Consider the following 25,142-nt stretch of genomic DNA (forward strand, 5'->3'; position numbering starts at 1 on the left):
CTCAAAATACGAAAATAAAGTATAGTCGAGTTTTTTTTTTTCATGAACATTTCCACAGAGTATATTTTACTTCGTTTTCACTCGCGGAGACGAGTGAAACGTCGAAGCTTTTTCGCTCGTTATAATTTTTTTTTTCTTTATTTTTTATACAATTGCGTTACATTTTTTTCATCGTTCGATTATAAAAAAATTATATAACTCTAAATAAAATTAACCGCGAAATATAGATAGAAGTCGATGAAATAATACTAATGGCTTAAAAACGATCGAATAACTTAATATAAAAAAGAGGTTATAAAAAAATTACGAAAATTATTCCGTGCGACGTTTCCATTTTTTTCTTCTTCTTTTCTTTTCCGAGGGCGAAAAATATTCATTTACACAGCATTGAAAATTCGCACCGCTCGCGTATATATAGCACCAGCCGTATCGAATTACAATTATACATAAAATATATATATGCGTAAAAAAAGCGTCGAAAGCGTCGATATTGTAATAATATTTTTAAAAAAATGGAGCGAACATCGCTCTGCTATCCGATTGACGGAAAAAAAATTCAATAGACGTTTCATATGGCAAATAAATATCACGACTGTTGTCATTCATATTTAAAAAAAAATAGTATGAAAAAAAACAATAAATAATCAACAATCGAATTAAAAATCTAAACGTTAAATTAATTAAATCCTCGAGAAATCGCGTTCGATATCGTTAATTACAGTAATAATCTGTATATACGTCACATTTGCGCAATATATTATTTAGTTTTTTTGTTTTATACACAGACGCATTAATAATGCCTAACATACACACGCCATATACATACACACATAACACGCATACATCTTCACAAATACACATACATAGAAACATAAAAAAGAATCACAGTGCTACACGCGCGTATCAATGCTTTATACACTCATCGCACACATATATCTATATACATGCATCGTCGTATCGTTTCTCGTATATTCCTCTCTTCGTACTTGTAACAAGCCTCGTTTCCAACGAACGGAGATAAAAATAAAGAAGAAACGCGTTTATATGCGTACCCCTCCGAAACGCGAGATACAATTTCAGCGCAGCGATTTCGTTATAATTTTTTTTTTGTTTTGTTTTTCTTTCTTTCTCCGTATATCGCAGATATATATATTTATAAATATACAACGGGCAATACAGACACAATTACAACATTATACACTTGAGAATTTTTATATAGTATAGGATGAGAGTGATTATGGAAAAAACACCACACGTGCACGCACTCTTGCTTTTCTCATAATCAACTCGTCGAAGGTGTCATGTATATAAATACAATATATAACCGTTGCACACAGACGGTGTATATTCGTATTTTTATTGCACTAATACTTTTTCTTTCTTTCTTTCTTTCTTTCGTTTTTTCTTTCTTTTACATCCATGCCATAGGGTAGGGAAAGACGCTTGTCATCACTATATTATATACTTTTCTACACAATCGTACAGTCATTCATATGTATTCGGTTCCTGCAAAAAACGAATTGAAAACATTTTCAACTTTAAACAATCATCGTTTCCGTATATATCATCTCAATTATATATATAATATTTTTTTGTCATATATCATGCGTGTGACTCTAAGGGATGACCCGCGACTATACACAGTTTCATCGTTTTTAAAACTTGTACGGGGTCACCCCTTGCCCGTCTCAATCGGCCGGCGTGCTCGATGCCCAACGATCGAACTCGATGCCCGAGTCCGGGCTCAGACCCATGTCGAGCGGACTGAGAAAGCTGCTGCCCGTGGAGGTCGGACAGCTGCACTGCTGCCCGATGGGACAGCTCTGACAGCTCTTTGCCTGCTGGTGGTGCTTCTTGTGGTGATGATGATGATGATGACTATGACTATGACTGTGTTGATGATTGATCTGATTCAGATGATTCTGATGCTGTATGTGCTGATAATGCTCGTGAAGATGATGCTGCTGAGTAACTCCACCTTCTACGTGTTGACTGCTGCTGCTGCTGCTGCTAACGCAGGCGTCAGTGGCGCTCGACGATCCGCAGCCGTCCATGAGCTGCTGCTGTCGGAGATCTCTGAGCTCGCCCTCGAAGCTGTGCAGCTGCTCCATGAAGTGGAAGTTGGGGGCGATGTTGGACTTGCGGCTGCGCACGAGATTGAAGGCGTCGTTGAGGCTGAGATTGCACTTGTGCATGAGGTAAGCCATGGTGACGGTGACCGAGCGCGATATGCCGGCCAGGCAGTGCACCAGCACGCCCTTGTCGGCGCTCCTCGCTTCCTCTGCGACGATGAAAAAAAAAAAAGTCGTTGAAAATAATTTCCTTTCGGAGAGAGAGACGAGTTATAGCGACGACACTTACCGATAAATTGTATGGCTTGGGGAAAGAAGCTGGCGAGATTGGCGGACCAGTGGTCGCTTATGGGTATCTTCATGTACTTGATGCTGCCCGCGTCCTCGAAGACGTTGGGCAGGTCCGGGGTGACGTTGAGCACGTACTGGATGCCGTGGCGGGTCAGCGCCTCGCTGTCCTCGCTGTTCGCCGCGTTACCCAGATACAGGTGCGGAACTATCTCCACGGGAAAGTCTTTGTCGTCGTCTGGGCCTAGAACAATCATTTATATGAATTTTTTAATATACACATCGGAGTGAGAGAGAAATATTTTTTAAGCAAAAAGATCATAGATGATTACCGATGGAGTCGCAGGTACTGTCGCTGTCGGAGTCGCTGTAGGCCCTGGCGGGCGGTGCCGATATTCTCAGCGATCTCAAGCCCATGAGCTCGGCGCCGTCGTTGCCGCCGCCTCGCGCCGCGCCATTACCCGCAGCTCCGCCGCCGGGAGTCGTCGCGTTGTTCGCGTTCGTCGTCTGCGTCGGGTCGTGGTGGGCCGTGCCCTCGCACCATTCCGGATATCTGTCCTTGAAGGCGCCGAAGCCGCCTGGAGAACAACAACAAAAAAAGTATTGTTATTGCAAATCGTATCGATTGTTATGCTATTTAGCTTTGATCAGGCTGGCTATAAATATCGAAAAAAAGTAATCTTCGAACGCGATTTCGATCGACCCACGCGCGTTGCATCGCTCGAGTTGTGTATCGACGCATATTATACAATTATATGTGTATACATTTTTCCCATATATAGAGCCGCATCAGCAGCCGAGGAAAAGCCTTCACCCACATTTATTCTGGCCCCCGCACACGGGTACATTATCTCGGAAGCGCGTGCGGAGCCTTTTAAAAGGCACAAACACACACACACATATGCATATATAACGCTCGGGACTTCCGCGACATGCGCGCGCGCTTTTGCGCTTGCGATTACTCCTCCTTGCTCTGCTCTGCTGTGTGGGTGGCTCGAGTATAGATCTCTCTGTACTCTACGTATATACATGAGCTTTCGAGCTTCGATGTGTGTATGTAAGCTGAGTGTGGGTGGGTGGGCTTTATAAGCGATTCTACTGCTGCTGCTGCTCCCACGCGAATCAATATTTCATTCACAACTTATGAACGCCTGTAGGCTGCCGCTGCTGCGCGCGTATATATTACGTACGTATACGTACACTGAATTACTGAACTGCTGCTGCTGCTGCTGCTGCTGCTGCTGCTGTGGTCTTTTAGCACGAGACTTTCTCATCGTGTGCGATGTGTCACGAGTGTGTATTTGTGATGATGCTCCGCATTGGTCATATGCGTTGGTGTACGCGTGTGTATTATTACGTTTAAACCGTATACTCCCCCGCGAGCTTTTGTACTTATTATAAACACACACACACACACAATTACACGGCTCCGACAAATTACTCGTTGGCGTCGTCGTCATTTCACACACACACGCACACGAGTATATAAATGATTTATCGTGTGTAAGTGTGTGTACGCGCGGATGCAGACTGTAGTCGTCGTCGGTTGCCGATCGATCCACCTCGCTTCTACACCCACCCTTATAAATGGACGAGAAAACGTAGTAACAGCAGCAGAAGCAGTGGTAGCCTGTGTGTGCGTGTGTGTATGCGATTCAACAAATTTTTAAACTCCGCACAGAGCGAAACACCACCCACGCGCTCGTGACATATACGTATATTCATGAATCCTTTTTTTTTTCGTCGTTATATTCGCACATATACAATTGCGAGCCTTGAGCGAAAAAATAACCGCGTGTGTGACCTTTATAATAAACGCGTCCCACACCACCACCACCACCAGCGACCAACGCCATTGAAAAAAAAACTCCTAATTACATTTCGGATGGGTATTGAAAAAAAAAAAGTGTATAATTAACGTGGAGCGTCACTTTTCGTCGTTTCAGCTTCGTATTTTATATATATAAGACGCCGTTGTCGCTGTTTACGCCTTTACTTCTTTCTTTTTTTTTTTCAAAGCCATATTGCCTCGTGTGCCCGCGCGCCGTGAGATTGTCTGCGAGTAGCAGCAGCAGCAGCAGTACACAACCGGAAACGGAAAGCGGAAATAAGTTCCGGGCATAAATTTCTCTCCCTCGCGCACTCTTTCTCGTTTCTTTCATTTCTTTTCTCTCTCTCTCTCTCTCTCTTACTTTGCTCGTGCGCCTCTGCCGCCGCCGTGTTTTATTTATACTTTAACTTCGCGCATATATATGTATTATATTTTCGAGTCAAGGTCGTTACCGACTTCTTCTTTTTTTTTTTTACTTTTAATAAGCCCATACACACACACACAATACACGTCAAAAGGAGTAAAAAAGAATATCCCACGCGTGGGTACACAACGCGACAGTCGTGTATAGTACACTTACACGGTATAATAATATTGCGCGCATATGTACGCGCGGGGGTCATTCATTCAAGTGTGTGTGCGCTGCACTGCACGACTATATATCACACGTGCGAAAGTATGTGTCGAGCTGCTGCCGCCGCATTATATGGTGAATGAACTCGTCGGGGCACATTCGCGTACATACATTACACATGCATCGTGGTTTACGAGTCATTTTCTAGGAGTGAAAGTTACTATCTATACATACGTATACGCGCGGGGGTCTGCATATGCTAAGTAATAATAAATAATTCGCACGCGTCGATTATGTTTAATACACACGTTGCATGTGGCGCGGGGCGCATTATAGAGTATATAAACTTCGTTTTCTAGGAAGACGAGAATTAAAAAACAAGAGAAGGAGTTGCGAATTCAGCTATAAAAGGCGCGGGGTAATTCGACACGATTTTTGATACCCCCGCGCGTATTGTATATCAAAAAATCCTCCACACTTATATACCTCGCGGCACGTTCGTCGAATCGAACGAATATCCTCTTTTAATTATAACGTATGTAATAATGATATTATTAAGAACCGAGTGCGTGTGTATGTGTGTGTGCTTCAGCGCGTTATCGCACGCGATTCTTTTTTTTTATATTAGGTACACTCGTTTTACCTCGAGCGACGAGTCTTATCTGCATCGCGAGCACATATTATAAAACTCGATCGATGAAAGAACAAGAAAAAAGATTTCATTCATGTCTCGCGCGCACCAGCGAGCATCGACTTCTCATTGTTACATTATTATTACGAGAAAAAATAAAGAAAAGAAAGAAAGAAAGAAAAGAATTACGCGCATATAATTCGACTACAATCACACGCGTGTATGTACACACAATATTTTTCTGCGCCTTCCCACCTCGCTATATACGTATACTTCTCTACTATATACACTTATTTCTTTTCTTTTTTTTTTTTAAGAATGAAAAGCTTCGCCGAACGCACGTCGTGGCACGAGGTAGCGCGCGTGGTGCTCCGCTGCTGCTCGTGAATGGATCACAGCGCCATTCTCGACTCGTGAACACACACACACACAGCTAAATGGGCGCGCGCGCACACGCTATACATACACACACACACACATACTTCGGAGTCAGCAGCAGTAGTGCCGAGCCCCGAGTTCGTAGAGCTCATTTTCATGAATCAATATAACCAGCTCCGTCTCTTTCTCGCCGCAGAGCATTACACACGTATAAACACAGACACACACATGCATGCGTGACAGACCTGCTTGAGAGAGAGAGAGCCACGAGGAATATTATATATACGAGAAGCAGCAGCAAGTTGTGCCTCGCACGAATACTCGATACATGTATCTGTGTGTTAGAGAGACCATGAAAGAAGCGAAAGAGAGAGAGAGAGAGAGAAACGAGAATATTTTTCGGAGAAAAAGTACGTGTGCATGTGTGTGCGTGTGTATGTATACTTATATACACATACCGATGTATATATACTACATACTATACTATACGGTACGCGACGACGACGAGCTGAGCGAGAGAGACTCCTTTTTATAAAAGAAGCTCAGCTCTCGCATACACGCTAACCGGAAGAGGAGAGTTTACACACTTTTATACATGTACGTATATGTACGAGGTATGCGTATATTATACACATACAAACATACGTATGGCTGTGTGGTATGCAATTTTTCGTACGTTTTTAAGAACTTTTATTTATTTATTCGTCGTCGAAACGTTTCATTGACTGAAAAAGAGCTTATCAATCGAGTCGAGAGAGAGAGAGAGAGCAAATAATACACCTGTTATTACATTACATATACGTGTGTACGTAGCGCAGCGATAACGAGGTAAAGAAGAAAAGAAAAAAAAATAGGTATTATACACACGATTGTGTGTGTACGTGCGCGTTGGTGAATGAAACTTCCTCTCTCTCTGTCTCGCGATATAATCGGCATGCAAAACTACTCGCTCGCGCGGATCAAAACTATATACTGAAATAAACAAAATAAAAAAAGTAAATAAAGTAAATATAATGTACCTTCGAGCAGGGCCACCTGGGCGCCGCAGCACTCGAGCCTCTTGGCCAGCACCGCGATCGTCTCGGCCTGGTGTCCGGCTGGCTCCGTGGCGTCGCCCACCAGTACGAATCTCGACGACGACGTCGAAGAATTAGTTTCTGAGTCATCGTCCCGCTTCAGCATGCGCTCGACGCGCGACCTCAGCTCCTGGCACTTGATGGTGGCCAGCAGGTCGACCTTGCCCGCGGCCAGCCGCCTCAGCATGATCGTCGGGATGGCGAGGGCCACGCTGCCGCGCACCCGCGACTCCGCGTAAGCCTGGCCCTGGCCCCGGCAGTCGATCACGAGCAGCTCGTGATTGTTCGAGGAAGAAGCACCGTTGATTCTGGCGAGCTCGTCGCGCAGCCAGTCGCCGCTGACCAGCTCCATGCTGCTACTACTGATACCACTGATACCAATGCTGCTGCTGCTGCTGCTTACTATCGTGTTGTTATTGTTGTTGTTATAGTAGAGATGATGATGATGATGATGATGATGACGATTGTTATTGTTGATGTTGACGTTAACTGCTGCCGAGATGCTGCTGAAGTCTTGGCTGTGGTGGCGGTGGTGGCTGTTAACTAAGAGATCCGTCTGCATGATCATGATGATTGGGATTGGATGACGATGGATGATGACGACGACGACGATGATGATGATTTGGGCGATGTTGATGTAGATGGCTGCTCTCGACTTTAACAATCATAACATTCGACGTGATTTTGACAGTTCTCCGTTATTATGAGCTATATTCACTCTCACTGTACTATAACATTGATATAGTATTAATTGAAGGCTCCGAAATTTTGCGCGCGACAATTTGGATCTTCGTGTACTATCACTAATTTGGCTCACTGCTATATATATCGTATCGACACACTCCACGCGCGCACACAAGTTGCACTGAATGAATCTCGTTACGACCAACGAATAAGAAATAAAAAACCAAGGAGAGAGAGGATACGGAAAAAAACACAAAAAGGGTCTCCTCTCCTACGCGTTTTCTCAATATATGTATGCGACACTGCTTATATCGTTAACAACGAGGATCGATGATATATTTTTTACGATATATATCTTAATTTATGGTACGAAACGGCACACGCGCAAAATGCTACTAAACGCACTCGCTGTCTCTCGGAGAGGCCTCGTATGATATAGCGAGCGGACGAGCACTTCCTTGGCCGAGTCTAGATTGAAAACTGTCCGCGGCGAGGCGAGCGCAAGCGCATAATACCCCTACACCCAGAGAGCAGAGCAGAGCAGAGAGTGAGTATGAGTGTGTGTGCGTGAGTGAGCGAGCGAGAGAGACGGAGAGAGCTATATATAGATATAATAATGTGCGTGCAGCAGGGGCTTTTGCCTTTCTTGCTGCTATGTGCCAACGCGCAGAGCTCCCACTTTGCAAAGTGTATATAAGTGTAGTGGTATACGTGTGTGTGTTAGGTATATAGATATATATATATTGCGGACACGGAATCTCGCGTGGGCTGGCTATATACGTATATATATATCGCGCTTTGGCTTTGCCGTTTGCGAGCTGTTTCCTCTCTGCTGCTGCTGAGCTACAGCTACAGCAGCAGCAAACAGTGGGAGAGGGAGAGACTCCGATCTCATCTCTGTCTCTCTTTCGCACTCTTATACACACACACACACATACACACGTATAAGCTGCTGCATCTCTCAGAGTTCTCTCAAAGGCATGAGGCAGCATCGCAGCTCTTCTACTTCTTCCTCCTCCTCCTCCTCCTCTTCATCTTCAACTACTTTTTTGCACAGCATGCGAATGCATATACACGTACACACACAACTGCGTATATACTACACTCTACACAGTGACGCGCTTTATATATCATTTTATATTATCACTCTTTTTTCAAACGATATTCGGATTCCGACTTCGCAGAGATACACACGACACAAAGTTATTGCGCGCGATGCGATATTACGCACGAAAATCGTCTCTTATAATGTAATGTATATACGTATAAAACGCGCAATATCCGGCTTGTATTCTAACGAGAAAAATAATAAAACAAAAAAACGAGAAGAATCAAAAAGGGAAATTGAGGATGCTGTGACTGTTGACTTTGATTTTTTTTTCACACACGCGCACGTACAGCAGCTATATACAGTACACCACGGATACTCGGAAAAATTTTCTCCCTTGACAACAATACCGTACATCTCGATTACGGCCTTTTTCCACGAGCGAGGTGTTACATTTCCCGCGAACATTCGTATACGCATTCGTACAATATAACGATATTAAAATGACAAAGAGACTGTATGTATCGCGCGATCGGACGAATCGAGTGAAAACGAAATTTCGTTTCATCGTGTATATAGAGGCGAAATATCGCTCGTGACAATGATACGATACACGTATATAAAAGCAAAATTAAAAATGCGTCGCATTGTGTGCAGCGCAGAGCAGCACAGCTCAGCGAAATTTCAGTCGCGGGGGGATCGTTATACTCGTATTACTACCGAGAGAGAGAGAGAGAGAGGCTATATTTATATGTATCGTCCGCCTTGTATATCGTGCACACTCGCAGGCAAGTGCGCGGGTGTGTAAAGTGCGGATCGTTGGACTTGAAGCCCACGACGAAGAAGAAGAAGAAGAAGAACGAAGCGAAGTACGAGAGGCAGCAGCAACAACAACGACCAAAAAAAAGGAGGAAAAATCGTGTATATATATAGCAGAGAGCGGAGTGCAGAGACGTGTGTACGAGATGTGCACTCGTTTACAACCCACGCACAAAAGTACATTAACGTACATATATGCGCCGCTCACGCTCCGCACGCTATATAATACGCTACACGATCCAAAAAGGCGTTTGCAATTTTCGGAGCGTTAGCAGCAGCAGCAGTAGTAGTAGTAAAAGTGAGCTATATGTATACAATGCGCGTGTACTCGCGAGGCCGCGTGCAGCAGTTCTCGCACTCACTCACGCATATATATATACGTACTACAGACGAATATCTACATATAAAATATAAGCGCAGATTCGTAAGCGAGTCAAGCTCGAGCTGCGTGCCGAGGGAGGCGAGAAATTAAAATCGAAACGAACCGTATCATTAGCTCAGGGTTGATCGATCGACCCTACCTCCCCCTTGACTCCTATGTGTTGCTGCTGCTGCTGCGTCACGGTGCACGTGCGGTGCATTAAACATTCGTGTGTTTTTTCACCAGATATATAGATAGATATGGTATTATAAGCTCTCCTCGAGTTTCGGGAAACGATCTATGTATTATGTACGTATGCACGAGCCCTATACGTGTATGCGAGAGATGCAAACTCGCACACACACATATACACACGACGGAGTTATATAGCGCGTAGGAAGCGCGAAGCGAGGTATTATAATACGCTCGCTCGCATTGGCTCCGGATCACGTGGTCTCGTCGAGGCAGCAGCAGCAGCACTACTGCATGCGAAAAGGCAGAACTGCGTATAACATTCGTATATCTATATCGATGTACCTTACAATATATACTCAACCAATGGCGCCTCCGTCACACGGACATTTACCCACACACTAGTCTTTTACGTCACGCTCCATTGACAAATATATAGATGTAAAGTACCACGGACGAGCTCATGTACATATCACGTCTTTATATGTGTGTATGTGTGTGTGCGAATTCTGCGCGGGAGTTCTCTTCGCGAGGGTGGATCTCTCTCGATCAGTGCAGCAGGTATATATACGTATATATGTGTATTTGAGTTTTCGCGCGGGAACACGCGACTGTGGTACAGCGACGCGCGGCAGCACACGGCGCGCGTGTTTTCTGCGAGCGAAGGACGCACCCATTGATGCCGACGACGATGATGATGATGATGATGATGAGTCTCTATATACTGTGCAAAAGCCCGCGTGGGTGTAGTATATACTCCTACTATTTACTACTACTACTACTACTGCTACTACGCGGGCTATATATACAATGCTGCACAATGAGAGCAAAGTTATATAGAACAACTATAGTGGTATACAGCGTTGACCGACGCGAGTAGTAGTAGCAGAAGGAAAAAAAAGTGAAATCTCTCTCTCTCTCGTCGCTCGGGCGTGGGTGTGTGTGTAACGACGCGCCTCAAATGTATTTATTATTTTACAGCGTGTGTCCAGCTGTATTTAACACATCAAGTACGCACTCACACGCATACGTATACGAGTCATTGCCGCTATACACAATGCCATCGCTCCAAAAACTCAATCGCTACTTCCGTAATTCTTCTTTTCTTCGGTTCCGGCCTTTGTCGGATGATCCGCTCTTATTTTTTTTTTTCGTTTCGTTGTTGTGCAGCACGCGCCCGTGTGTGATCGGAAACGGAACGATTTATAAATTTAAAAGTCTCGACTTTGAGAGCTGAGCGAGAGAAAATGTACCATAAGTGTCGTGGCGCGTGCCGCTGCCGCTCGATGTACACATTACAGATCCGGATGTGCATTTAATATACGTTCCGGATCCCATGATTATTTTCGGAAATCAATTAAAACTTTCTTGCGCGCCGCGTGTGTATTATATCCGCTTCCTATATATATTGACTATATCTCTCACCTGGCTCTCCGTAACTGACCTCGCGCGCACGGGCCGCGATACATAAAATATCGATATAAATATAAATATAGACGTAAGCGTATCGAAACCTATATAAATATATATATGTAAAGAACAAAAGAGCGGGCCGGAGTACATTTAAGTTTCCCGGAAGTCCGTGTAATTTCAATTGCTTCCATATATACATCGAATGAGTCAGAAAAAGGCCGAATAGCTTTTCTCGATTATTTGCAGGTGCCCGAGCGCGATCCGTGATCGATGAATCACTAACTATACTATACTACTACCGCAACGAACGCGTATTTCTTTTTCTTCTGTTTTTTTTCCTCGCCGCGTTCATTCACTCGATGGTGTATGTGTACGACTCAGCGCTTTCATTGATTTTTTAAGTTGATTCGATTCGATTCGCGCAGCGGTTACTTTATACTTTGGTGTATATGTGTAGACCTACCCACTCACGCGAGTCTGTGTATGTGTCACACACTTGCCGCCCGTGAATTTAATTATAATTTGTATAGTTATAAGATACACGAGTGACGCGCGGCAGACACGCAGAGTCCCGTTGTTTCTTTCTTTTTCTTTTTCTTTTTACTTTTCATCGAAGCGAGAGACAAGATCGCGGATGGATAACGTTTATATATTATATAAAAAAATATGCATCTTCTTGATCGCTGACGCACATACACCCGCGATTCATTAGCATATAAACACATTATCGGAAATTCATTTATAGATTTTTAACTCGATTTCGAAAAAGTACGTAGGAGGGCATTATATGCAGGTATTTATAATTTACGCGGATCGATATTTTTGGGGAAAATATCGTGGTATTATTATGACGCGCGTCTATATACACCTACGCCACATAAGTTGTATATATGTATCAAGTGCACATGGCTCGGGCTGGAATTCTCGATGAGCTGTCCGCGGAGCGATTTCCGGTCCACGCGTATATAAACGATGACTATATTTGCCTCCCTTTTTTTTTTTTGCTCAATCACGAAGTAAAGAAGAAAAAAATAAATGAAAGGTGCTCGCGGGTACGTACGTAGGCGTAACTACATCAAAACGACGTTGGTCATTTTTGGCATTACTCGCGCGCTATGATGGGAATCCGGGAAATGTATACTTGTAAAAAGAAGAAGAAGAAGATATAAATATCGTATATTTTTTTTTATTATTTACAAATATTATTGTTATAATATTCTTTTTTACGTATAAAATTCGTTTACATTATAGTTACTGAAACTCGATTGATAAATGCTACTCCTCCTTCACGCCAATCACGCATTATTACAGGCAATTATCGTTACGATATTATTATTATAAAATTATCGACGTATTTGGACGGTTTAATACGAGCATCGATCCTTGTCACATGCACTCGTTGTGTGTGTGTGTACCACAAGCATCGTGTGTCTTTCGTAATTGTATCTCTCTCGGACTTTTTATAATCGTTTTAAAAAAACTCCCGAGCTCCCCCCGCGCGCAGCGACGCGTACATCTAATTCTAATTTATGAATGGAATTATTATTACTTGCCCAACGTATACCACGTCGTTGATCGTGTTATTCATCCGCTTGTTATGCGCGCGACCAATTACGCGTATAGTACGTATTTTTATTCACACGATCGCCGATTCGGATTTCGTCACTGCGTTAATGCGGAAACTTCCGTACTCGATTCTTAATGTTTTGTGCGTGATGTTATATTATGCCAATGAAAGGAAAAAAAAAATAATTGAAACGAGATTTCGTTTTGATTGCGCGAGTTCCTTTATGTGATTTTTACCTAATATATATCGCGATAATTCTAACGAAACAAACGAAAAAATTTCTCGGGTCGGTTCAATAGAAATACGATAAAAAGTACGACTTTTATCGTTTACATTGAATTGAGTCCAAAAAAAAACAACACTTTTTTCTCACCTAAATTAATATAACTATTATCGTACGATAATGTATCGGATACAACGAGATTAAACATCATTATTATTTACAAACATTTGTATACTTAATTTAATTAAGTCTTTGACATGAATCGTTGGTCTCATATAATAATAATCATAATAAGTAATTAATAAACTTATAAAATAGATACACACGTTAAATATAAAATATACGCATTAAAATCGAGAGGCACCTGGAGAAAAACATTTTTCTTTTTTTGTTTTTTTTTTATTTTGCGAGCTTCGACGAAATATACAGAAAAATATAATGAGGCAGCTCGCAAATGGCACCGCACGTGTTATAAATGTTCTACTACTGTAGCATAGAGAAGGCTTTCAAGAAAATTAATAATTTTATTTCGCTTCTTTTTTTATTTTTCGCTCGCCTTTCGATACGACATTATCGCGATATACAGAAAAAGCGAATCATTAATTAGCGTTATTGCACACCTGTTTCGCGACGGAGTTTCGTGTACTTATGGCGGAGATGAGATATATAGAGAGCAAAACATAACAAATTGATTAATTAACCGCCGTACAGCTTCTATCTAGATACTATCATTTTCTTCTCTCTCCGTTCTCGACGTAAATATTACGTTTTAGAAGGAGCAAAAAAAAAACAGAAAAAATGCATATTATTATGGCAGATAGAAATCAAGGCTTGTTGGGCACGCTCTCGAGCTTGTTCTTGGCGTTGGGATGCCTGCAGTAGCCGAACACGCAGACGATGGCCAGCAGCACCACGCCCAGGGCCAGCAGCAGCCAAGCCTCGTCGAGCGTCATCATCGTCGTCGTCGTCCCCCCACTGGCAGCATCCAATTGATCGTAGTAGTAGCCGAGCTCCCTCAAGGCCAGCTCGCCGTCCGGTATCTCGCAGGCGCTCTGAGTTATGATGTCCTGACGCTGTATCTGCTTGGCCTTGCAGTTCTTGAGTCGCTGCATGGTCTCGGGGCTGTGCAGCGGCGGCAGCAGCTGCGCCATGACCCAGCGCAGCGGACTGAGCCAACCCAGCCAGCCGTAGAGATTGCCGAGGTGCAGAGTGAGGCCCGAGGCGAGGGTCGACTGGCCCAGCAGCAGGCCCGAGCAGAGGAGGCCGAGGAACGACCAGCTGGTGGCGAACAGATGGCAGAGCAGCGAGCAGAGATAGTGCTGGAGCAGGAGAAAGACGAGGCCGAGGCTGAGGAAGCGCCAGAAGTTGTCGAGCTTCTCCTCGTGGCTGAGCAGGCTGGCGCCCTCGGGCGAGCTCGGGCCCAGATGGAGGCCGGTGAGGGCGTAGGCCGGCGCCAGGTAGGCCAGATAGACCAGACACCAGGAGGGTATGCTGCACATGATCTGCTCGCGAGGAGCAGGAGGAGGAGAAAAAGAATTCGTTATTAAATTCGAGTGCGAAGGTTTCGGGACTGTACAATTTAAATCATTTATACAATGCTGACTTATACAATATTGATACAATTTGACTTATACAATCATTTTGACTTTGCCACTTGCAGATTTACAGATAATGGTACTCGCCATCTAGTGGCGAAGGCTCAATGTTGCATTATTGAGTTAAGACTGATTGAAGACTAATTTAAATATTTTGTAAATTTTCCGGTAATTTAAAATATTTTTGACATAATTGCAACTGAACAATCGCCAAAAACAAATTGATTATTGGCAATATATAAGGTAAATCTACCGGTACTCGACCGCTTAAGAAAAATCCTTCCTTTTTTTCTCATAAAGATTGAACATAACGTTGAAAAATATTGTCTAATACTTTCTGACTATAGAAGAACTAATATTTCGAATGAGTACTAATACTTGATAAAAAAAATGCTTGATTAAAAAATACGAATGGTTTAGTTGCCGACAACCCTACTGAACTATCAGCATCAACTTAGAAGTTCATTATATGGTTATTTTCAAAGACTTTGAGAAAAATTTTCACTGAATCATAATTTTTTTTAATTAATATTTATTTAAATAATAGCTCACGGTGCTTTGTTACTAGTAGGTTTACCCTATTTCAAAATATCTCAAATGTCCATTCTTCTGTCATTAAGCCAATATTTACGTTGAAAAATGTATTTACCTCAACGAGTATGTAGATGAATCTCCAATATATGCCAGCCTTGAAATCCGTCTCGGCGTAGGGCCTCGTGCGCGTGATCTCCTGCAGGCCCATCAGGCACAGCGGCCAGAACATCACCCCGAGACAGGCGTAATGGAAGCCCGCCCGATCCCTCAGATGGAGATTCGAGTCGTTGGCGACGCCCTGGAAGCAGGCGCCGAGCGCCAGGCCCAGCGACACAGCCACGAGCAGCTTGAGCACGAGACGCTTCAGGCTCCAGGGCTGACTGTAGACGAGCTTGCGCAGAAACAGCGCGTAGATCTGGCCGCAGAGGTGGGAGCTGCGCGCCGCCGTGGGCAGACCCGAGCCCGAGGCCTGGGGCTCGCTCAGGCCCGGCAGGCGGGCGCGCGCGAGCTCGGCCAGGTGCTCGATGCGCTGCGACGACTCGAGCATCGCCTCGGCCGAGAGATCGTCGAGAGTCACCAGGTCGACTGCGGAGAAAGGGGAGAGTAATGATGAATGGTTGTTGAGTGTGAATTTTGTATCAGGGGAGGTTTGAGGTCTGGTTAATTAGTTTCAGAGAGTGCATTATCGAATAATTAATTGTTTTTGTTTAAAGAAGATTGTATAAAAAAATGTTTTCTATGACCATCCCTATGAAATTAAGAAATAATTAATCTTTCTCTTTTTTTCGTGCGATAAAGATTTAACAAATTAGAGGGTCTTTTTGAATTTAACTTTTAAAATCAATGAATAAAGTATTGCCGTGATTTTTTTTCTTTATAAAACTGAGGACATCTGAGAGAACTTTAATAAGATTGACCAAAGCCGTACTTTTTGGCGATGATGAGAAAAACTTTATATGTACCTCCATTTATACAATTATTTTGAATTTGGTACTTGCAGATTTACAGATTCAAGTACACTCGCCATCTAGTGGCGGAGACTTCAAATAGTACCATTGTATTAAATTGTCATTGTTAGGTCATTTTTAGTCTTCGGGCAATTATTAATGTTGAGCATTTTCATCAGCGATTCTTACTTATGAATAAACAATTAACTATTCGATATTTTTCTCTTTAAAAATTTGTACACGTACTTGAATTCGTAAGGTATACGCCCCTATTTTCCATCAGTTAGGCCCTAATTTCGATCAAATTTAAATCAATTTTTTATATAGGATTGAAACTTGATATCTGATTTTGAATAATGTATTTCTGTTGAAGATGTTCGATTCATTCGGCCAATTATTAAAAAAAATTTTCTTACGTACAATTAAGTTTTTAATATTAATTATTGATCGAATATAGGGACATGATCGAAAATAGGGGTATATACCTCACTAAATAATTATATAATATTTAACATCGTGTAATGTTTCAGGTCGCTAGATTTCAAACCTCCCCTCGATCTTCATAACCGCAACTCACGATAATAATCCGACGGATTCTTGAACGGCGGACAGGGGAATTCCGCCAGCGCGAAGTACGGCAGCATGTCGCGCCTCGGGCCCGAGTACATGACTCGGCCGCCCGACGTCAGGGTGATCCTCGTGATCATCGTCAGGATCTCGTAGGTGGGCGGGTGCAGCGTCAGCACCGCCAGTCTATTGCCGCGCTGCGCCCAGGCCCGGAGAAACTCGACGATGAAGAAGGCGTCGAATATGTCCAGGCCCCGGGTGGGCCGGTCGAGGCACATGAGCTGCAGACCCTCGAGCATGCGACAGCCCAGACTCAGTCGGCGCGTCTCGGAGCAGGTCAGCGCCGAGACGAGGCAGTGCTTGGTCGGCTCGAGGCCGAGATCGATCAGTATGCCGTCGGCCTCGAGCGACGACACGTCCGCCGAGCCGCGCAGATGACGATAGAAGCACAGGCACTGGTGCACGGTGAGATTGGGCGAGAGGCCGGCTTCGGGACTGTCGGCGGATAGGTAAGATACCCGCGTTCTGCAGAGAGAGAGAGAGAGAAAAGAGAGACGGAATTAATTTCTGTGCAGTTGCGAGCTGTCGAATTATCATTTTTACTCTTATGAAAAGAGCAACGTTCAATCATATATTTATTTATTTCTGGATATTTTGAACAATCCACCCAATTTTAGAAAGATATTTTAAAAAATCAACTAATACTGCATATATACCAATCGGAAAATTTTTTGCCACTTGCGCCTTTACAACGCTCCATCTGTTGATGAAATCGAAAAGCTCACGATCATAAATGACTACGATAAATCATAATATAATACCACAAGAATTCGAATGAATATTAATCGTGACAATTGCTATGCAGAAATATTGGAACTTATTTTTAAAATTTTGTCAGTCTTAATTCGCAGGTACTTATTGTTGTAACAGCCGTTCTGTCCTCACTCAGCTTATTATTGACTCTAAAAATGAGTTTTACATTTTGAATTGAATTTTCATTTGTTTTATAATTTTGCATTAAAATAGATCATAAAATTCAAAATCTAATCGAGTTCCGTTCGGATTTTCATCGCCACAGTATTTACAGATCTTATTTACGAGTAAAATATCTGAGGACAGATATATTTTGATTCGTACAAATTGCCGTTACGAGGCTCTGTTGTTCAAAAGCCGCGTACGCACAAGAGAAGAACATTTTCTATTTACATAAATTTAGTCCTGTTAACACTTACTTCAAAGTCAACGGACTACCGGTTATCAACAAAACAAAATTATATCAGATCTAACAGAGTTTGACATTGATTACGTCATCGTTGTTAAAGCCAAAAACAATTGTCTGATACTTTTTCAATTCTACCTCGATAAATCGGTTTCTCCATAAGTCTATACCGATCTATTAATGAATTTTGACTAGTTCCATATAAAGTACCTCAAATTGTCGGTGGACACTATTCTGCCGTTGAGCAGTATCTCGCCGCGTTTGATCCGCCTGCGGCCGGCAATCGTCTCCAGGATCAGGGTGCCCTCGCGCTCGCTCGTCGACATGACGGCCAGCAGATCGCCGGCACCGGCCTCCAGGCTCACGCCCCGCAAATACATCGCCGATCCAGACTGTAGAGAGAAAAGAAAAATACAAGTCAAGTTTTATTGTGTACATGACAATACAGTGTAAGGTGGTATATGGGTCATAACTTAAAAAAATTGATAGTTTAAAAAATTCAAGAAGATAGTCGGAGTACCAGTGAATGACCATTTTGGTAAATATGATATGAAAAACAATTAAAAATATATTTGTATAAATGTTATTCAATTCTTCAGTAAATTACGAAGTATCTCATTACAAGAAAAAAGAATAATTATTCCTTATCAAAACGTGGTCAATCACTGGTTCAAATACCCTATTTAGTTTTAAAGGGTTGATTTACAGAGTACATGAATCTATACAGAGCCTCAAAGTTGGTTTTTTTTTTAAATTTGAATGAAAATCCAACTTTGAGGATCTGAACCTAGAGGGCTGAAATTACAAGGAGAGCCTTTCAGGTCCGGGTCATGAATTTGCTCCAAAAAATTTTTTGGGGTCTCCTGGTTTTCTATACTGAAGCTCTCTGTATTTAGTTCGATCTCATGGGCCTGAGGGCCCATTTTTTAGAGGATTTTCCACATTATTAAAAAATCTTTGATGTTTTCTATATTGATATAGAAGTACTTAAATGCAACGATCAAAGGTTTTTTAATTTTTCAAAGAATCTGCATTAATTTTTCCAGAATTTTTGGGACCATCTATCACTTAATTCAAGAGGCTCAAATTTGACGCTGTTTTTAGTATATTTTAGGACTTCTTAAAGAGAGTGATAGATGGTCTCGAAAATTCTGGAAAAATCCATGCAGATTCTTTGAAAAATTTTAAAACTTTTGATCGTTGCATTTTTTCGTTTAAGTACTTCGATATAGAAAATAACAAAGATTTTTTTATAATGTGGAAAATCCTCTACGAAATGGGCCCTAAGGTCCATTGGATGAAACTAAGCACAGGGAGCTTCAATATCGAGTACCAAAAGACCCCCAAAAAAGTTTGGTAAAGATCTGTGACCCGGGCCTGAAAAGCTCTCCTTGTTAGTTTCTATTGCATTCTGTGAACTATCAATTCTTTTACGATATAGCCTATATATACATGCATATATAGCGTGTCTCACCTTGACCCTCGAGGCGTCATTGGCCTCGACGTTGCGCAGCTGCAGATGAGGCTGCAGCATCTGGGCCACCGGCGTGACAGCCGTAACAGCAGCCGCCGCGGCCGCCGCCGCTTCCTGCAATGGGAAAGCGATCGAGGCGCCGGTCGCGTGAAAATGCCGATTATCGTTGTAAATCAATTGCTGCGACTGATGATGCGCCGGATGAAGATTGTTGTGATGATGCTGCTGCTGAGCGTAATGATGATGCAGTCCCGGATCGATGGGCGCAATGCTGTGTCGACGATTATTGCCCAGTGCCGACGGTCTCGGCGACGACGAGGCCATCATCGAGTGTCCAGTACCACCAGCAGACAAACCGGAGGACTGGAGCAGATTCGCCTCGCTGGCGCTGCGCAGACGCGACTCCCGGCCGGTCTTGTTGTAATGATGACTGTGATGGTGGCCGAGGCCGATGCTGCTGCTCGCCGCCGGATGATGATGATGGTGCTGCTGGTAGTGATGGTGTTGACCACCGCCGTGTGGAGCCGCCGAGTAGCCGCCCATGTGCGAGCTGCTGTCTCGATGATTCTGCATTACATACGCACAAATACGGAATAATAAATAGACGGATAGAGAGATGGGATAATATATATATACGAGGCAGGAAAAGGATAAGCATCTGCGCGCGTCAAGCTCTGATAATATCGTACATAGCAGCAGCAGCAGCAGTGCGTTATGAGAGAGAGAGATATTCCATATAGGAAAAACTGGTTGCGTTGCTTCGATGTAAGCTATGGATGTATACTATACGAAACGAGAAAAATTGCGATGCAGCGGAGGTATTATACGAGCGGAAGATAACTCGAGCGAGGAACGAACGCGTATAATTCGTTACGGTATATACGCGCGCGGGCATTTACATTTTATGATTACTGCCCACTTGCGAGCTACGAAACGAAATATATATATCGTGTGTATTCCAGTGCGTGGTAAATATCATCCCAATTTGTTGTAGGAAAATTTGTTTTACATATATAGATTTGCCGGGCAGTGCGAGAGGTCGAAATGTCGAATTATTTTCGAGTAAATGTTTTTCTATTCGTTTATCGTTTCGACTGAGCATTTCAAAAATCTCGATGTACTCGATTCAAGGTCTAGACAGTGGATTTGAGGGTCTCGTTCGAATTTTTTATCGATGAAAATAAAAAAAATTTGATATATCTTTACAGGATTTTTTGTTTTAAATTTACAGAAAAATAAATTTAAATGAGTAAAATCGCGTGAACGCGCTGTGCTGAGACGAGCATCGTTAGGTATGTACCAAAAATTGTTAATTCTTGTAAGATCATATGTTTTATTCCAGTTAATATCGTACTAGAGACACTTAACTCAAAAAAAAATCGTCGAGTAAAATAAATCCGTATCTTTGTTGATTTTGTTGATTTACAATAATTGCCGCTACGAGGCTCTGTCGTATCAAAGCCACATTAGCGCAAGAGAAATATACTCTCTTCGTCCATATAAATATAGTCTCAAAGAACATTTTATCTCTTCAATTCTTCTCCCCTCTCATGAGATATTTTAAGGAAAACATTAGTCATTCGGAGTAACATTAAACATTAGTTAGGAAACATTAGTCCATAAAAGATGTTTTTATAAGAACGTCATCGATGTCTAAACCCGGCTCGGGGTTGAATACGTGCAAACCTTCGAATGTCCGGATAACGTAAACTAAATCAAATCGTCGACTTGAAAATTATCAGCATTACAATGCATAACGTGTCGTTTCGATGATTATCTGGGTCTAGGTCCTTTCTTTCTTTGGGGGATTCGACATCGACGGCTTGCTTATAACACAAATGTCGTTTATAGTCTAACGAGTTCATTTATTTATTTTTTGATAAATTTTGTTCAGAGTGTCTATTGATCTAGACAATAAGACAAGCTTTGTTTACATCATTAGCCACTCTAAAGTAAGCGTGAACGGGATTATAATTTATGGACGAAGAAAATATTTTTCTCTTGCGCGCAGCTTTGATAAAGCAGAGACTCGTAGCGTCGATTATTACGAATCAATGAATAATTTTTCTTGGCGACTTTTTCTAATTTTCATAAAAAAAAATAGCTCCGTTGAAAATTGTCCTATCCCAAAGATATGGTCTCATGTAATAATTAATTTATCTCGATGATCTGGTCTTACTCTGAAGTTAAGTATAGATTAAGGGTAGATAAAATGGTATTATTGAATAAAAAAAAAAAATTTTTTTGTGTGCTTGTTCTACAAGCGATCCTCGTTTTATGCGTTAGATGCGTACAGCAAAAACGCTGCGTAAAAAAATACATTATACTTATGGAGATGAGGGGGATGCGTACAAGAAAAATCACGAGATTTATGAAAAATTATAATTATCATTGTGACATTAATCAGTGATTCATGACTGTTTAACATTTCGTATTGAATCTTTGAACAACTGTTACATAATTTTCCATGATTTGTCTATTGCATGTAAAAATAATTCAAAATTTAGTCCAAATAATATGAAAACTATAGAGTGTTCAAACTTTATAAATCAAATAATTATTGAAAAAATAACTTAAAAAATATGTCTATAACTACGTATATAAAGGATTATACATACCGTAACGACGGCATTGCGAAAATCCGGATCGCTGCGGGCGCTCCTCATCATACCTCCACCACCGCCGCCGGGCAGACACGCGGCGAAGGCCGACAATCTATTGCCAGCCGCGGCCGCCGCTGCCGCCTGCTGCTGCATCTGTGCAGCCCTGACCCGACCCTCTTCGCTGGAATCGTAGCCGCTCGAGCCGGCCGCGTCCCGGCCGCCGCCGCCGCCTGCTGTACCTCCTCCGGCCGAAGCTCCTTGGCGCGTGGTAGCCGTCGACGACGAAGCACCTCCGCCGCCGCCGGGCGGCAGTACCCGGGGAAGGCCGAACTTCAAGTACGTGTAGGAGTTGGAGGCCGCGAGTGGGCTGCGCGGCCCGTAGCGCGGATGGCGCAGTATCGACTGCACCGTGGAGTCGCGCAGCTGAAAGTTGCCGTAGGGCAGGGGCGACTTCTCGGCCGAGCCCAGCGCCGAGTCCGTGAAGTCCGAGTTGAGGTTCTGTCTGTTGAACGAACGAGTGAATATGAATCGTGGATGTTTATCGAGTAGGATATCCGATGGTAGTGATTAGAAAAAATGTTATTACGGCCGTGTCAGGCTGTACCTTGGTCTCCGACGCTGAGCCGATGAATAAAAAATTAGGGAATAACGCAGTTACTCATGTTATTATTTATTTGAATCAAAAAGATGAAGTTAACACAAGTAATGGCCCGAGGAGGCTGCGTATGAGGCAGCGAAACGTCGACTTGCGTTAATTTTATATTTTTCATTCAAATAAATTTTAACTTTTTTGACAATCTGTGTTATAAGTGAATAATAGCGTGAATAATTGTGTGACATGACACTGCCGTAATTATATTTTTTCTAATCATTGACAAGACGCAAGCATAAAATAAATGATCTTATGTAAAATGATTTAAATCACATTATCATCGATTGGCTTGTTTTTAATTATTTTTTCGTTACAATTGTGTTGAAAATATTACGCTTGCTTTAAATGGCAACTCAATCGTTTCGAAAAGTGTAAGATCAATTTTCAACCGCACTTCAAATACGATGAGATCACTTTGATTCTCCACCACTAGATGGCGAATATATCTTAATCCGTAAATCTGCAAGTGGAACATTATGATAATTCCGTAAGATGCGACAAACGACGTGATACTTTTGACAACCCTAATTCGTATTTTATTAAGCAAATTCACGCTTAATTCCTCGATCGAATGCGTATGTATTACTCGAAGTCTTTACGAATTATGTATACATTTTCATTCATCGATGCTCTGCCTCACTGGGTCGTGCGCAGCGCGGTATATGTATACAGCAGCGATTCAACCCCTCGCGCGCAGCACATCTCGCTATATGAATCGCTGCCTTACATTCATGTAAGCAGCAGGCGGGTGCCCTCCATTCATCCCCCTTCGTATTTTATATACGTATATATATGTGTGTTTCATTCAACCCCGCGAGTAGTCGCTCGGTTGAGGGGGGCAACAGGTGCACACCACCACCACCACCACTACAGTAGCAGTCTGCAGTATATGCGCGCAGTCGTACCAACCTGTAAATCGACCAGGCGTGCAGATCCTCGCTCGCCGGTGGCTGAGCCGCCATCGCGACACCGCCGTTCGCCTGGGCAGCCGCCTGTTGAGCCAACGTCCCGATCATGCCGTTGTGCTGTTGATGCTGATGATGATGATGATGTTGACCGCTCGACGACTCCTCGAGACATCTCGTGTCAAGCCCACCCGGTACCGAATATCGTCTCTCCAATTCCCATGATTCTTGTTGCTGTTGCTGTTGCTGCTGCTGTTGCTGTTGTTGCATCTTGCTGCGCTGCAGATGTTGGTAGACGCGCGTCGCTACACCGCCGTAGAAACCGCCACCTCCACCCCCTGCACCGCCACCGCCACCGCCAACGACGACACCAGCACCAGCACCAGCCGACGAGGATGCATTACGTCGATGATAATGATACGTTATCGTTGTCGTCGATGCCGAGGAGGGTCGAGGGGAGGACGAGGAAACGCCGCCGCCGCCGCCGATTCGCCACCGCCACCGGGCCCGCCGTGGATCGCCGAGCTCGCGTTTCTTGCCGATTTTTCAAGCTTCGCGGTGGATCGTCGATCGTGAACCAAGCCCGTCGATGGCTTCGGAGTCTGGCGAAAAATAAAAAAAAATAATTATATATATACCGTTTAATACCGAACCAAACGCCCCAATTAAGGTATGACAATTACTGGCTTTTTAATTGGGTCGTACACACACTCGCACACACGAGATATATCAAACTTTCTCACCAAAAGCTTCGCAGGTATAACAATAATAATAATAGTAATAATAATAAACAACAACGCGACCGAAAGTAAGAGCATATAATATCTCACAAGGAGAGAAAACCTCGAGAGAGTAAAAATTGCTCGCCTCGCTCGCGAGATAATACCTCTCTCTCTATCTCTCTCTCCTCCGTGTGCGTACGTGTATACAATAATAGGCGAGAGAGGAGGGCAGAGTGTAAAAAAAAAAAGAAAAAGGAAAGAAGGAATGCGAACGACACATTGTTGTCGACACGCGGCTGCCGCCGGTTAAAACACACTTTCGTAGCCATACACAATGCGCTTATAATATACGCCGCTAATCTCGCGCGGCTGTGTTATTTTTTTTTCTTGCCGCCTATGCACGCGCGAGAGAGACTTTCGCGTATTATGGTAATCGCAATAATAAGCAGCGATCGCGATCGCGTATAAAACAATACGACAGCTATTATGGTGTATTACGAGCATCGTGGTGTTAACGCGAAACGGTATGCGCGAAACTCGAGGAATTTATTAGATTATTATTATTATTGTTGAATTAGTGTATCCATACGAGCGTATTAAATACATTTAATTGGCGCAAAATTGTATTATTAGACGCTCAGCTCTCGCGGTGATTAACGGCCGCGAGCATTATGTATACGCGTGTACAAAGTTTTAATGAACGAATCGCGTTTTTACGATATCGGTGTTAAATATTAACTATAATAGAGCACAAGGTACTAACGAGC

At 43.0% G+C, this 25,142-nt stretch overlaps 2 protein-coding genes across 3 annotated transcripts; both read right to left on the reverse strand.

The window, feature by feature from the left end:
- Window positions 1-960: 960 nt before the first annotated feature.
- LOC106653699 (dual specificity protein phosphatase Mpk3-like) lies at window positions 961-8,020 on the reverse strand. 2 transcript variants are annotated; one of them, XM_014373231.2, is made up of 5 exons: window positions 6,794-8,020; window positions 2,693-2,938; window positions 2,362-2,604; window positions 1,979-2,281; window positions 961-1,506 (listed from the first exon to the last, which is right to left on the reverse strand). In XM_014373231.2, the coding sequence occupies exons 1-5, from the start codon at window positions 7,416-7,418 to the stop codon at window positions 1,490-1,492; spliced, it is 1,434 nt and encodes a 477-aa protein (XP_014228717.1). In that variant the 5' UTR covers window positions 7,419-8,020; the 3' UTR covers window positions 961-1,489. The 2 variants fall into 2 exon arrangements, with proteins under 2 accessions (XP_014228717.1, XP_014228716.1); XM_014373230.2 differs by having other exon boundaries at window positions 961-2,281.
- A 4,637-nt stretch (window positions 8,021-12,657) lies between these two features.
- Window positions 12,658-23,996, reverse strand: LOC106653679. The gene is made up of 7 exons (XM_023460137.1): window positions 23,658-23,996; window positions 22,112-22,598; window positions 19,494-20,060; window positions 18,230-18,411; window positions 16,811-17,325; window positions 15,402-15,871; window positions 12,658-14,659 (listed from the first exon to the last, which is right to left on the reverse strand). The coding sequence occupies exons 1-7, from the start codon at window positions 23,921-23,923 to the stop codon at window positions 13,982-13,984; spliced, it is 3,165 nt and encodes a 1,054-aa protein (XP_023315905.1). The 5' UTR covers window positions 23,924-23,996; the 3' UTR covers window positions 12,658-13,981.
- Window positions 23,997-25,142: the final 1,146 nt, after the last annotated feature.

The sequence above is a fragment of the Trichogramma pretiosum genome, unplaced genomic scaffold (assembly GCF_000599845.2).
Source record: "Trichogramma pretiosum strain Unisexual culture from Peru unplaced genomic scaffold, Tpre_2.0 scaffold89, whole genome shotgun sequence".
NCBI lineage: Eukaryota > Metazoa > Arthropoda > Insecta > Hymenoptera > Trichogrammatidae > Trichogramma > Trichogramma pretiosum.

Coding starts and splice junctions, on each gene's coding strand:
- LOC106653699 (XM_014373230.2), bottom strand. CDS start 7,418: ATGATCATGCAGACGGATCTCTTAGTTAACAGCCACCACCGCCACCAC. Junction 2,605..2,692: donor CAGTACCTGCGACTCCATCG/GTAATCATCTAT, acceptor TGATTGTTCTAG/GCCCAGACGACGACAAAGAC. Junction 2,282..2,361: donor CCAAGCCATACAATTTATCG/GTAAGTGTCGTC, acceptor TCATCGTCGCAG/AGGAAGCGAGGAGCGCCGAC.
- LOC106653679 (XM_023460137.1), bottom strand. CDS start 23,923: ATGCAACAACAGCAACAGCAGCAGCAACAGCAACAGCAACAAGAATCA. Junction 15,872..16,810: donor GAATCCGTCGGATTATTATC/GTGAGTTGCGGT, acceptor CTTTCTCCGCAG/TCGACCTGGTGACTCTCGAC. Junction 14,660..15,401: donor TCATCTACATACTCGTTGAG/GTAAATACATTT, acceptor CCTCGCGAGCAG/ATCATGTGCAGCATACCCTC.